The 14,832-nt window shown below is 26.2% G+C and overlaps 1 protein-coding gene across 4 annotated transcripts in view; it reads right to left on the minus strand.

Moving 5' to 3' along the window:
* LOC107436396 (Palmitoyltransferase app) overlaps nt 1-14,767 on the minus strand; it is a 32,104-nt gene extending 17,337 nt beyond the window's left edge. For 2 of the 4 annotated variants that reach the window (XM_043040387.2, XM_071185541.1), the window contains exons 1-5: nt 14,409-14,677; nt 8,882-9,212; nt 6,598-6,758; nt 4,450-4,608; nt 5-142 (exon numbers count right to left, since the gene is read on the minus strand). In XM_043040387.2, coding sequence (XP_042896321.1) covers nt 5-142; nt 4,450-4,608; nt 6,598-6,758; nt 8,882-9,102 — 679 coding nt within the window. In that variant the 5' untranslated portion in view covers nt 9,103-9,212; nt 14,409-14,677. Of the gene's footprint in view, nt 1-4; nt 143-4,449; nt 4,609-6,597; nt 6,759-8,881; nt 9,213-10,091; nt 10,191-14,408 lie in introns of those variants that run through there. The other 2 variants (XM_071185540.1, XM_043040388.2) reach the window with 2 other exon arrangements.
* Between the last annotated feature and the right edge of the window lie 65 nt (nt 14,768-14,832).

The following is a 14,832-nucleotide window of genomic DNA, read 5'->3' on the forward strand; positions in this document are numbered from 1 at the left end:
TTACGTAAAACAAGATGAGTTATAACACATGCGAAGATGAACACACACAATAAAGCTAAGGACAAAATGAATAAATAGAAGAAGCGATAATTTCTTTTTCCTACACAATTTCCTACCCATGGGCAATGATGATCAAAACGCTCTGAAAATTAAAAAAAAGAGTAAGTTATTTCAAGAAAGTATATCATCCACATACACATACAATAAAAATTCTATAGCATAGTAAACAATTTGAAAAATATGTATATCTTACAATAGCACCCCTATTATGTTGGTGCCTCACTGATTCCCATTAAACTTTGGATATAAAGAACCCAGGACTTTTGGGATGTTTTTTATTTAAGAGCGAGTCTCTATACCCTATTAATGCAAATCAGTTTAAACATTCTATATTTCCAAAAACTAAAAAATGTTATAAGAAACAACAGATTAACCTAACATAAATTTGTTATTAACTCTAGCTATCTATTAATATGCACATTTAAAAGGATTCTATCTTCTTATCAACAAAACAAAGAATTTCAAAGCAAGAGAAGAGTTATATTTGAAATCTGCATTTTTTGTTTTTATTTTATTTTATAACCATCACTGAATGACCGACCTAATTTTTAGTTTACAACTACCATTGNAAACGATAAAGTAATACACTAATGATTATTTCCAAAATGATGGTAAGGTAAACATCTTTCAAAAAAGAAAGAAAAATCCTAAAATCTTATGAGGAAAAAAAATTTTTTTTTTTTAAAATGGCAGGGAAATTTATTGAATTTCGTTCCGGTTTTTTGGTTTTCCGGTTTTCTGAATTCCGGAAAACAGGTTCTGTACTGTACTATAAAAAAATTATAGCATTTTAAGTAATTTGAAAAATGTGTACATCTTACAATAGCACCCATATTATGTTGGGGCCTCAGTGATTCCGCTAAACTTTGAATATAAAGAGCCCAGGACTTCTAAATTCTTGGGATCTTTTTTATTTAAGAGCGAGTCTCTATACCCTATTAATGTAAAACAATTTAAACATTCTAAATTTTCAAAAACTAAAAAATGCCATATGAAACCAAAGATTAACGTAATATAAATTTGTTATCAACTCTACCGCTTTATCCATCAATTAATATGCACATTTAAGAGGTTTCTATCTTCTTATAAACAAAACAAAGAATTTCAAAGCAAAAGAAGTGTTGTATTTGAAATCTAGATTTTTTTTTAAATATTATTTTATAACTATCGTTGAATGGCTGATCCAATTTCTAGTTTACAACTACCAATGTTTAACATTGTAGCCCTGTAATTTCGAACACACGAAATCCAGAAGACAAGGAAACTCCTAGATCAAGTATTGAGAAGTTCGCCTTCATCGAGGACTTTTTGATGGAACTAACCTTCATTTGCATTACATGGAAAGGAAAACATAGAAAACTCCCACGGTTTGCACTGACAGCAAGGGGACTCTAACCCAGGTTTCATCTACTACTGAGGTTATTTTATTCGAAACCAGTTTACCTCATTGGTAGGTAAGAGCTCCATCCTCTGAGCCACCACGGCTCTAGATTTTTAATTTCCAACACTTGCCTCAAAGAAAACCACTATGTAATTGGAGTGGCATTATTATTTTCATTTTCTTAAAATAATTACTGCACATGTCAAAACTATATTTTTACCTTCCCACAAACCTTTTTGGCGCATTAGATGCGAGATAGAATGTAAACAAAATTGCTAATTCTATTATAACACCCATTAGTATATAAGGTGGACTCTCAATTAACCAGGATTGGATTATCAAAATTGAAGATAATGGGAAAGCAAAAACAAAAAAAACTTTTATTGATTTAAAAAAAAATCATTTTTGTGGTACTAAAGCAATTAGAATAAGTCAATCCTTATCAAAAGCCTGTTCTGCTGGAAAAATTTGTTATTAAATTAGTTTAAAGCAAATGAAAAATTTTAAACTGAATTTTATCATATAATTCTCCACAAAAAAAAAATACATTTGTAAACTTCTCTTTTGTACTAAAAGAATTGCAAATCGAAATATAACACAAAAATTTCTATTAATTATTTCCCTTTTGTATTACTTAAATTTTAAATAATATATAATACTGTTATACATTACACATACGTCTTTTTAAATTTTCATCAACTTTGCATAAACTCCATCAACATAGATAGTCACTTATCTTAAGCAGAGCATTTTCTGACCAAGTTAGAGAATCTACTACCTACTGTATCATCCTTTTCTTGTCCTCACCCCCCAAAAAATTAATACAATTTCTTAAAATTTTACATTTCAAAGAATTTCAGAAAAATAAGATCTGACTTAATTAAAAAATTATTGTTACTCTAAAGACTGCATTTGAAGAAAGTAACAATAAAAAGAAGTGTAATTGTTTCTTGTAATTTTTTTCTTCATAAAGATAACCTAATACATTTATACATTATAGTTATTATACAGTGATCTTTGTTACATAGGGCATTTGAATATATTGCAGTTTTCTTCCTAACCCCTGGCAAGCACAACATAACACGCGGCTACCACTTCACAAATAAAGTATATAAAAAGTTTTAAAAAAATCATAGTAATTTTAAAAATTTCAGTTTCTCTCAAGTAAAAGCATCTTCAATGAAAATAAAAAATAAAGATATCAAGGTAATATAACAATTCTTAAGTAACCAATCATAAAAAATACATTCTATTCCATCAGTATCACTACTTCTATATCTATGAAATATTTTCATATAAAGATTAAACCAATACAATTAACTTCACCAGCTGTTTTAAATTAGATATCATTCATAACGAAAAAATAAATAAGCAATAAAAGATAATCCGGAAAATTATTTTTGAAAAAATTACTACATTAACCATTCGATTATAGATTAAATTTTAAAAAAACAAACTTAAATTTTTTAAATTCAATAAAGAACATTATCTTTGATACAATGGAATAAAGTTTTAAAAAAATTGAGAAAAAAATCAATGTTTTCTCATCATATTATTCTTATCAATGTTTTCTCATCATATTATTCATCTACAAGCTCAAAATATTTTTTTACAATAGGATTAACTCTATGAGCTGTTTTAAATCAAACAATGTTATCCATATTAAAATGGGGGGAAAATATATATATAAATTATAACTTGCCATACCTCAAATAAAACTGTAAAAATTATTTCTGATTAGTAAATTAAGAGCAACTCAACATGCTGTTTGAATTAAAAAAATATTTTCCTGGACGAAATAGAAAAATGACACAAAAAAGTTAAGTGAATATTCTCATTACATCGATTATTTCTTTTATAAAAAGATTTCTACAATATTCTTTCATAAATGTTTTAAACTAAGCAGTTCACAATTAAAAAAAGAAAAAAATATTTTAAATATTTTTCAAATACTGATTCAATTGAAATTATAAAGAGCAGCAATCAAATCATTGATCTTAATCATTTTCATTAAAATTTAGTCACCGTGATTTAAATCTTGATTTTAACCACTTGGGTTTTACTTTTTCTTTAGAAAAAAAAAACTTAAATAACTTTAATTTATATAATTAAAGCAAAAATACAGGGATTAAAGTATGATTTAAAAATAAATATGTGTTGTGAAAACAAAAATGAAACTTTTAAGGAATAAAATAATTACGTATAAGTTTTAAACAATTTTAAACTGTGTCTTCACATATACTAACAAACAAAACTTCTCTTTTTAAGGAAAAGCAAAAATAGATCATTAAAATATGCAGGTGACAGATCCCTTTCATTGTGTACAGATTCTTTTTATCCTGATATCCTTTTTTACTGTCAGAACGCATTCATATAAAACAGTTTTCTTCCACTCGTCAGTATACATGAAATTATTATATTTTGAAATTTAAAAGTTAATTTAAGTAACTACATTGTTTAACATGATATTATTAAATACTATTATTCCTTATAATTGAGTTATATAAAATTTAATTCAATGATATACATGGTGAATCAATTTTCTACTTTCTGTCTAAAGTTAGTTAATTTTTATTTCCTAAATATTAATTTTGAATCTAAACTTAATAATGATAAAACTTTACTTTATGCAAATATAATTAATGATTATTAGTGGTATTAGTTATGTTCTACCATATATAATAACTTCAAAAAACTTAAGTGCTTAATAACCATTTAAATATTTAATTTAAATATACAAATTAAAAAATCCAATTTAATAAAAAAAAAAAGATTGCATCAAAAATATTATGTCACAAAGTTAAAATATATAAACCAACAGTATAAAAATTGCAAAATTTTGTACAGAAACTAATTTTAAATAAATAAATAACACAGTAATTCAAACAAATTGAAGAATAAAATTAAAAAAAATGAAGAAAAGAACACATATAAAAACATTAAATTAAATAAAAATGTAATAGCATGCATCAAAAAATGTAATTTAAAAAATATATTAACTCTCTTACCCACACAATTATCACATATACTACAATGTGAAGCTCTTGGTGGGCGAAATATTTTGCACGTAAAGCAATATTTTAACTTCACTGTTTGCCCCTGTATCAGAATCTCTTTCGTTCTGGGAGGAGGCCTATAAGTAGGGGAATTTGATCCATTTGGGACTTCTAAAAATAAGACAAAAATTCAAAATTAATAACAAAAATGTATGGTAAAATTATGAAATTTTGTTACTGGCTAGTTGTAGTATCTTTAACTGTACCTCATTTTTAAAACATGTGACCATTTTTTTGAAAAACTGAAAATTTTAATTCAAGAAGAAACTATTATTACTAATAATGTAAAGCATTTCTTTTAATGGATTTGTCAAAATACAGTAATTATCACAAAGTATGTAGTAAAGAAATTTTTGTATAGTATAAAAATGCATAATATTTTCAGATTCATTAAAAATAAAAAATATTTGTCAAAAAACTGTCGACTGGCTAACAAATTTTAAATTGCCATTTGTTATATTTAGTCACCCCATGGTTGGTGGGGATTGTTAATTTTGATTCTATAACAGGAACAGGTGCATAGTCCAATTTAATAACAAAAATAAGCATCTTTTAAGCCTTAAAAAATATTTTTTTAAACTTTCTTTTTATAAAAAAAAACTATAATTAAAGTATGCATATTTATATATTTTTTTCCTATTGTTTAAAGTTTTTCATATATAAACTATGCTACAATAATTGATGAGACACTAAGTTTAATAATTATATAGATATTTTATAATAATAGAGATATTTTATAACTCTAAAGGTCTCTCTTTAGGTCACGCGATTTTTCATACTTATCAATAAAGTTTACAGTTATCCAAGATTTGATGGACTAGCAACAAATTACGTGCAAAAAAAATATTTTTGAAAAGTACCTATTTTCAGTTCCTCATTTTCAATAATTCCTGGAGAAGACAATATAATACTGAACTGTATAAAATCTACAGAGAGCCAGATATTGTGAAATTCATTAAAATAAATCAAATGAACTGGGCAGCTCACATTTTCAGAAGGAATGATGACTCAAATTTAAAGAAAATCCTATTACACAAACCCCTAACAAACAGGAAAAGAGGTAGACCCAGGCTGAGATGGCTGGATTTAGTTGAGACTGATTTCCTTACTCTAAAGCAGAAAAACTGGCGAACAAGTGTCAAAAGTGGATAAAAGTGGAAGTGTAAGAAGTGGATTCGAATTCAAAGGAAGGCACTGGCCCACCCTGGGCTTTCTAGCCAGATATGATGATGATGACCTATTTTCAGAAAATATAACTTGCAACTGGACTCAATAACTTTGTTTACTATATGCAATAATTGCATAAAATTTAGTAAGCTTAGCTTAAATATTTATGGAAATACAGACATTTTTATAAAAAAAACTAATTTTTTTGCCTTGCGTTTTCTTACTATGACTGCAGAAATACTTAATAAAATTTTTAAAAAATTTTTTGTCATTTTCAAAATAACAAAATTATTTTTAATCTTAACTTTAAAAAAAATTCATAAAAAATTGCGCAAGATCTGAGTATTTAAAATAATACTTTCTTAATGCATATGCGCAGAAAAATTTTAAAGGAAAATTCCCATAATTTGTAAAGAGCCGTATTTGGCAACTAACGGAAAAAAATCGATTTGAATGACTTGAAAATTTAAAAAGTTTCAAGCTAAGAAAATTACGCACTTTCTACAAACACCCAATGAAATAAGTACCTTTAAGGGCTTTTAAAAAATGAAAATAAAAAATAAGCACTTTTTAAAAATACAATGTACCCTGAGGAATAAAGCAGCGTGATTAATCAACTAAAAAATACATTTCCCAATCATCTGAGCTCTACTTAATCTGAGGTAGCGACAAATGTATATTTTTGAAGAAGAAATCAAAGAATTTTTACTAAATTGGCAATGAAAACTAGCAAAGAAAAATTTTTTAGTTGACACTACATAACCAATAGCAAGAACCCATGTGGGTATTATACAAGGAGAAATGTTTTTTAGTAATTTTTATAGTAAAATGAAAACAAAAATTCTAAAATTATTCAAATTAATACACTGAAAATCAAAAAACTTTAGAATAAGGTGAAAGGAAATTGTGAATAGATTTATAAAATAAACTTGCCAATTTGTTTTTCAGTGTCAGCAGCTTCATCTGGAGTAGCTCTAGGGATGACACCTGGATCACTAAAACTGGTCCGAAATAAAGTGGAAATAACAAAAAGAAAAAGAACAGCAGCAACTACAGGTATGGCTGGGCTAATCTCTCTTGTCAGGTACTGGCAGCTAAAAAAATATTTTAAAAACAGACTTCAGAAGAGAAAACAAAAAAAACAAAAAAAGATCATTGAACTTACTTGATGTACCAAGATATGCACAATATGGAAAACATTTTAGTATTATTTATTTAAAAAAAAAAATTATGAACACAGATGAATCACTCTTTTTCTTAGATGATATTATCAAGCGTGTAATTTGTTTTCAGTATTTTTCCGTAATAAAACATATTGAAACAATTTAATTTTAATGTTTTATTTCTGTGCTATTATACATGGTAAAATGAGTAGCACAAGATTATTTAAAAGTAACAGAATTGAAAAGTGATTCTCATAAAAATATTTATTATATGTTAGCATTGAAATGTTTCTGAGCAGAAAGCCTTAGGAAAAACAATGTAAATTAATAACTCCTTTTACATTTATATCATAGAACTGCTAAATTTAAAGAAATATATGCTGATACGTATAATAATCAAAATGTTTTTGTTTTTTTTCAATTGAAGCCTTTTAAAAACGTGATTTTTGAACAAATTTCCTCAAATTTAGGTGGTGACAAAAGGATTGAAATTAGTTACAATAGTCAATAAATTACTTGCATAAAGTTTATCAATTAAGATTTCATGTTTGCAGATAGTTTTTCACTTAATCTAAGTCTGGTAACAAGATTTATTGATTGACAGCAAATTTTTATTTTAAACTATGTTAATTGTTAAATAAATCAGCTTTAACATATGAAGTCTTATTTAATATAATGTACAATTTGTACATAAATGTAATTCATTCTTAACTCTTACAACTGTCAGACAAATATGTATAAAAATGTCCTTATCAAGCACAGTTTCACTATTAAGCGATAAGGGAGAAAAAAATCCATCTAAAGTTAGTAAGTTCATGTAGTCTGTGTGGTAAAATTCCAGTTGGAATTTCTGTGACTTTTTCAGGTTTTGTATTCCATTATGCTTGTATTTCTAGAATCACTTTTTCATAATATTTTCTAAACTTTAAAAATCAGTAAACAATAAATGGGAATACAGTCAACCCCACAATTTTACTTTAAACAAAGCAGAAACCCCAACAATATCTGGCTTCCTTTTACACTTTCATTTAAAAATAATAGTTAAAATATAAACAAAAAATTTGCAATTTGAAAAATCTATAAGCTATTAAGTTCAACACACTATAAAATAAGTAAAGAAACTCATATAAACACCAAAGTTAACAGACTACTTAATAATTATATGAATTCAAATAGGGTTTTTCTATTAATTATTTTCTGATTTTTATTAATGTGCATTTAATAACATACAATATACAAATGACCTTTTCTCAAACAAGTATTTCAAAATAAAAAGATGCATTTTCAGTGACTTTTTAAAAAAAATTATGCAACTAACAATCAAAATGGTTTTGCCTACAATCAAAACAATTTTGAGAAAAATTACTATTTCCCCAAATCATTAAATGCTGAAAAAAATAAATATAGTAAAGGAAACATACCTTTTCGAGTAAGATACATCTGTATCTTTTTTTTAATCTTACCAGACTCCCTTTAAATCGCAAATATTTAATAAACATTAACATTTTCATAGCAATACGCAGATTTCTACGGCAAACAAAGTTAAAGAGCACAAAAATATTTATAAATATTTTTGTGCTCCTTAACGTTGTTTGTCTTAGTTTGTATTTTAGCACAAAGGTCATCCACTTGGGTATTTAATACACAGATTTCATAAGGTATTATAGTTATTAAAGCAACTGACTGAAGATGCGGAAATTTGCTGACTTCAATAAATATGATCCGTCTATATTCTATTACAATAGTTCATGCTATGACTTTAAAAATGGTGAAGGATATTTTTACTTACTGTTTAAATTGAAAACATATTAAATGGACATTAACATATTGACATATTTAACATAGTAAATGGACAAAAATATTGTATTGAACTAAATTAGTTTTTTTTATTTAATTAGGCTTTAAATATAATAAGGCTTCAAATTTAATTAGATGCACCACAGTAAGTGAACTATATCTTGATCAACTACAACAGCACTGTTCCTTACATAAAACTTAGTATTTCACTTCACTAAATTAAATAAATTTATCAATTAAAAGAGAACCATACTCACTCAAACACAAAAAAAGATGTACAAGTTCCAACAATTAGGCAGACGGTGAACAAAAAGACACCAGTTTGTCGAGCCATCATAATGCGTCCACCACAATAAAACTTGTTTCTTCCAGGAAATACCTCCCATTTTCTCACTGGAGGTTTACCTGGTTTTTCTGGCATACTAGGTGAATCAGTCAAAACCCTCGAGTAATCAACAGCTTTTGAATGATTTTTCATGGGTTCATGGAAGGTTATAGGAAAGTAATGGGAAGGAGGGAATCTCGAGGAAAAATTTTATCATCATCTCAATTGCATTGCAGGAGGGAATGCCATTGGAATCCACTGAACTAGTAGGGGGGAACAAATATCATAGTGAATATTTTAAAATTCCAATGTCACACATATTTATTTTATTATAACTTCGCAATGGAAAAGGTGTAGCCATATCAGAGGTAATAGGATAAAAACTATGCCACTCATTTTTGACCACTAAACCACTAACCACTAAAAGTATAATAGTTTTTAATCGTCCACTAAAAACTTTTAAAAATAATGATCAAGCAAATCGTTATTTTTTTAACAAACATACAGCAATCACAATTCGATTCATATGACTCTTGTTAACATAAATTTTACTTCAAATTTTTCTGGTCCATAAAAAGTAAACTTCAGGACAAAAAAAAAATTCTTATTGAAATGATTATTTTGAAGACATAATAATATTTCATGGTAATGACCTTTCAAAAACATATTTTTGATTAAAACTGAAATTATCTTATTTTTGAGCTATTATATGATCAATATAATGGTAAATACAATTGAAATAATTACCAGTTTTTGTAAGTTGAGATGTGGATAGTTGCAACTATAAAAGAATTAAAATAAAAAATAAGGGGAAAAAAAACTTTGCCATTGCATGCAAAAAAATTTCATTTGCATTTTAAATTCGTTCACCACAGATATATTTCATAAAACATTAATTAACAAAATCACACTTTTGTGTTAAAAAATATTTTAAACATCAACATGCATTGGTTCAGATCTTTAGTCCTATTTCAAAAAAAAACATTTTTTACCCTTTATTTAAAAAAATTCTTTCACTGAAAATAAGAATTTTGTAAAAATGCTAAGAGTTTCTATTATTTAAAATGTAGCATGCTTTTGCCAAAATAAGTCCAGTACTTATGAAATATAAGTAAATATTTCCACTAATTTTATGTACCCACCATATAGAGATCGAACAAAAAATAAAAAATTTCTGAATAAATCCCGTGTTTTGTATTTAATTACAGTAATTTCAATGAGATAAATCTCAACCAATTGGAATTAAGTGCAGATTATGAAAGAAACAAGAGAGATTACGACAAACAATGATAAAATAGAGATCACCCCGGTGGCAGAAATTCTTTGGACTTTCTGCGACAAACCTTTCTAGCTCTAATATCTTTCTACTTTTAATAATAACAAACAAATATATATGTTACTAATAAAATGTAAAGTAACAGAATTGTTCTGTTTACAAAAAAAAAAAAATCTATTTTAGTAAAATAAAATTTTATATACATATTTTTTTTAAGTGAATATGTAGCAATTTTTATTCTAATATCATGGGCGATATTCTCACATTTTGTAAGAGGAAAACACACGAGTTATTTCCTTTTTCGCATTTCATATATAATCATCACATCAAAAAAAAAAAATCGTGAAATCTGTAGCTGTAACTACCGAAAAAAAGATTGACGGAGAAATCACGTGAATCGGACCCTTCAAAAATAATACCGTACTAAAAATATGGGATTTTAAAAACTGTGTAGAAATAAATGCCTAAAAAAAAAAAGCGATAAAATCATTGCTTTAAAAATTAAATATTCATAAGCGCAATTCGAATTTTAGATATTGTTAAAAATATATTGGGATATTTATAAGCTACATTAAAATCAATATTAATAACTGCCGAAAATACAATCGAAATACAACATGCATTTGTGTAACAGCATAATGTGAGCACATCAAAAAATAATTATTTAAATGCGCAATTAAAATTTTAAATGCAGAAACAATATCAACTGAGAAATAACCTGAATTTTAAAAACACGGTGGAATTTGGTAGCACTAGCAGTAAAAAGCCGAAAAACGCTCACATTAAAAGTAAATAATTTATTTGAGTTTTTCGTATAGGTAAATTGTATGCAAAACATCGAGATTTTTTTTAAAAAAAAATTTGAGCATTCGTAGCAATAACTGTTGTAAAAACGATTGAAATACCACATGGATTGACGAAAATATCGGTGCAAAACGAGTGAGTCAAGGAATGAATTTTTGAATCCGCAATTTGAATTTCACGTGCCGTAATAATATCAGAATATTTCAAAAATTCAAGAGAATTCAAATCAGAACTGAATACTTAAAGACATCGAAGTTTCAGGAAAAAAAATATACAAAATAAAAGTTCATAGCAATAATTGCCAAAAAAAAATTTAACAAAACACTGCATATATTTATGAGAGAATCGATGCGAGTTGTGTGTGAAAAAGTGAAAACTGAAATGCACGATTTAAAATTTTTATGTGTGTATTTTAAAAAAATAAATAAATAAATAAAAAATTGGATCGATTTCATTTCAACCAAATTAAAAAAAAAGTAGGACATTATTCTGAATTTGTAACAAATCCCAAATTACAGTCAAATTTCATTAAAATGTAAAATAAGGTGTAATTGAAGAAAAAGAATAGGAACGAAAGAACAGGATTTCTAGAATGGAACTATCTCTTTAACTTTTGCGATTTCATGTTGCTTTTATCCCCTTATATTTTCTTGAAATTCTACCTGAAACTAGTCAATATCTAATTATTCTATCCTTAAATAAGAATTGTAAAATCAGGAGAATTTCTTTTCCCTTCTATGCATATGAAATGAATCTTTTGAAAAATGAAGTAAAAGTTTTGCTATGTTGTTATATAATAATCCTGGAGATAAAAAATCTTTTGAAAATCTTGGAAGAAAAGAAAGTTAAAATTTTTAAAAATTTTTTTTTATTATTCCCAATTAAGAATAGAAAAATCCTGAGTCTTTATTTCCCCTCTAATCCCTGAAAAATACATTTTTTTAATATAATCATGGAGAAAAAAATCTTTAGAACATTTCTGGAAAAAAAATTTTTTACTTCATTATTCTTTAATTTTCATTCTTCTCAAATAAGAATAGAAAAATCACAAACATTTCTTTTCCCTCCTATGCATGAAAAAGGCATCTTTCAAACATAATTTTAGAGAAAAAAAAATTTTTTTAAAATTTTTGCAGAAAAGAAAAATCAAAATTTTTTACTTTTTTAAGGAAAATTCTTTCTGCAAGAACTCTAACGTTCAGCGACAATGTCACCGCAATTCTGAGCAGTGAGATCATTCTTCCCTACCGTTTTTGTCAACAAAACAGATTAAGTGGTAGCAAGATGCTCATTATCAACTAACTATATTTTCAAAAAATATGTTTCGCATGTTGATAGCATAATGTCGCTTCAGGTTTATCCTTATGTTACTGCTCTAGTTCAGATTTATTTTCATCAAAGACGATAAAACATCTAGATTTTTCATCCCCTCTCTCATTCATTGCTCATTTACTCTTCCCCAACTGCAAAACGACTTTAAATTTACATTTTAAAAATAATTCAATGTTTAGAAAATTTGTATTTTAATTTGAAGTCTACTTATGAAGAAAAAAAATTCATAAAAACTTTTAAGATTTGCCTTTGGTTAAGAATATGTTTGCTTAATTTACTGGTTAATAATTTGAAGCCCTTAGCACACAGTGAGATTGATATAATAACCAAAATAACTCAGGTCGAAATAACAACCTCTGCAGAGCCTGCCCCTGCAGAGGTTGTTATATCTAGGCTGTAACTTAATGTTACAAACAAGCTATAAGGCTGTAACTTAATGTTTACAAACTATTTGTTCAGATAAATTTATACGATAAGTTAATTTAAGCTGTTCATGAACTTTCTTCTAATATTATTAATTACTGGCAAACACTATTTAGTTAATACTGTTTGGGAGACATCTAAAAAACAGAGATATAAAGAATAATTAGAGAATAAATAGCAGAGAAATTAAAGAATAAATAGCAAAATTTCATTTATTAGGAATTATTTTCTGTGGTGAGGTAAAGTGGGTATATGGTTAGGCTTAGCTAAGTGTTGCATGATAGGGATTTTCTTTTTTTTTTACTTCCGTATTAGTAAGCATTTAATGCTCAATATTTTATAACAAATTTGTTAAAAAAAAAATTTTTGTTCGATGGTAGTGCTACATAGTAATTTTAACACTGGAAGCAAAATTACTGATTAATTATATTTTTTAAAGAAAAAAATATAGGGAACAAATAACAATATCATAGTGTTCTCCCTAAGCATTTTTTGACAGATGGCAAGCTCTTTCGATCCTTATAAATGAATCAAAATGCTGCCTTTAAATTCGTATTTCATTCAAAAGAAAAATTATTTAAATGATAAAACAATAAGTACACACAAAAATTATCTGTGTTTTAAGGTTTAGTATTACAAATATTGGCTTTGTTAAGATTATTCTCAACTGGTTATATTTTTAGAAGTCTCTTTTTTCAAGGGGTATATAAATAAATTTTTAAAGTAATTTTAAAATTATTTTTTAAATAAATACCCTTTTTTTTTTCAACAAAATATACACTGTTGAATATTATTTTCTAATAATAAGAAGTATAAATTATAGAAACCTTTTAAGCTGCTTATCAAAAAAAGATTTTTAGTTCACTTTTGTTGGAAAAAAAAAATTTATGCATAGAGATTACCTCATAGCATGTCTAATTATTAACTATAAACTACAAATTTTACTCTTTAGATAATGAGTGAAAATTACTTTTTGAAATAGACACATAAAATAGTATAAGATGGTAACTTAAAAAATGTTAGGGATCAAATTCAGTTGAATGATGTTATTCGTTTTGATAAATTTTTACAGTGTTAAGTGAATGCCCTTTCAAAAACTTCTGAGCTTTCCACAATTTCATCAAAAAGCAAGAAAGCTGAATAATTTTTGGCTTAATTAAAATATAAATAAGAGTGTCAAAATTGATAATTCTAATGGTAATTTGAAGTGTTTTTACTATTGATAACAGACATATATTTTTATTCAATTTAGTTATTTTAAGGAAATAGTTTTGTTTTCCATGAAAAAAACTGTTTACGTACATTTTCAAAGATTTGCATAATGATCGTAGTTGACAATCGACATCAAAATACAAACGCTTTAGATCAAATATGCTTACAATATGCAAAATTTTAAGTAAGAGAAGAATTTAAATTTCAATAAACTAAACAAACGAAAGCATCATATTCAAAGACTAAAGCATGAATATTTTTAGAACAGAAAAACCATCCAATGTTGGATTAATAATTCAATGAGAAACGCTTTAAAATAAGATCCTTTAAAGATCTATAAAACTAATGAAAGAGTGACAAATTATTTTTACATGAAAATTATGTATTGAATAAAAAAAACACTTGATCTTACTGTGTTAAAATGTCTCGCTTTCAAAGAGGTAAATGAAAAAAACTGATAATGATCATGGCCAATGAAATTTATCAATTACAAATACAATATTCAAATATTTTAACACGTGTTTTACGATTGTTTATCATATTTTTCGTCAGGGTTTTAATAGTTATTCGTTATGAGTACACTAATAATAAAAGACAACTCATTATAGTATGTAAACAGTTGCTATAAAGAGCAGAAAAGTATTTCTCTTTCCTTTCTGATAAGTCAGAAAAGTTGTAGTCATAGTATATATGAAAAAAGTAACATTATTTAATATTTTTAAATTCCTCTGATTTCGTTGAGCCAACTCTTGTATTTAATTTTTAAAAAAATATTACATAGTAAGTTTGTTGAATACAAGGCGTTCTCATAGAAATTTATATTTTGCTATGTAATT

This window comes from Parasteatoda tepidariorum, chromosome 9 (genome assembly GCF_043381705.1).
Source record: "Parasteatoda tepidariorum isolate YZ-2023 chromosome 9, CAS_Ptep_4.0, whole genome shotgun sequence".
Classification (NCBI taxonomy): domain Eukaryota; kingdom Metazoa; phylum Arthropoda; class Arachnida; order Araneae; family Theridiidae; genus Parasteatoda; species Parasteatoda tepidariorum.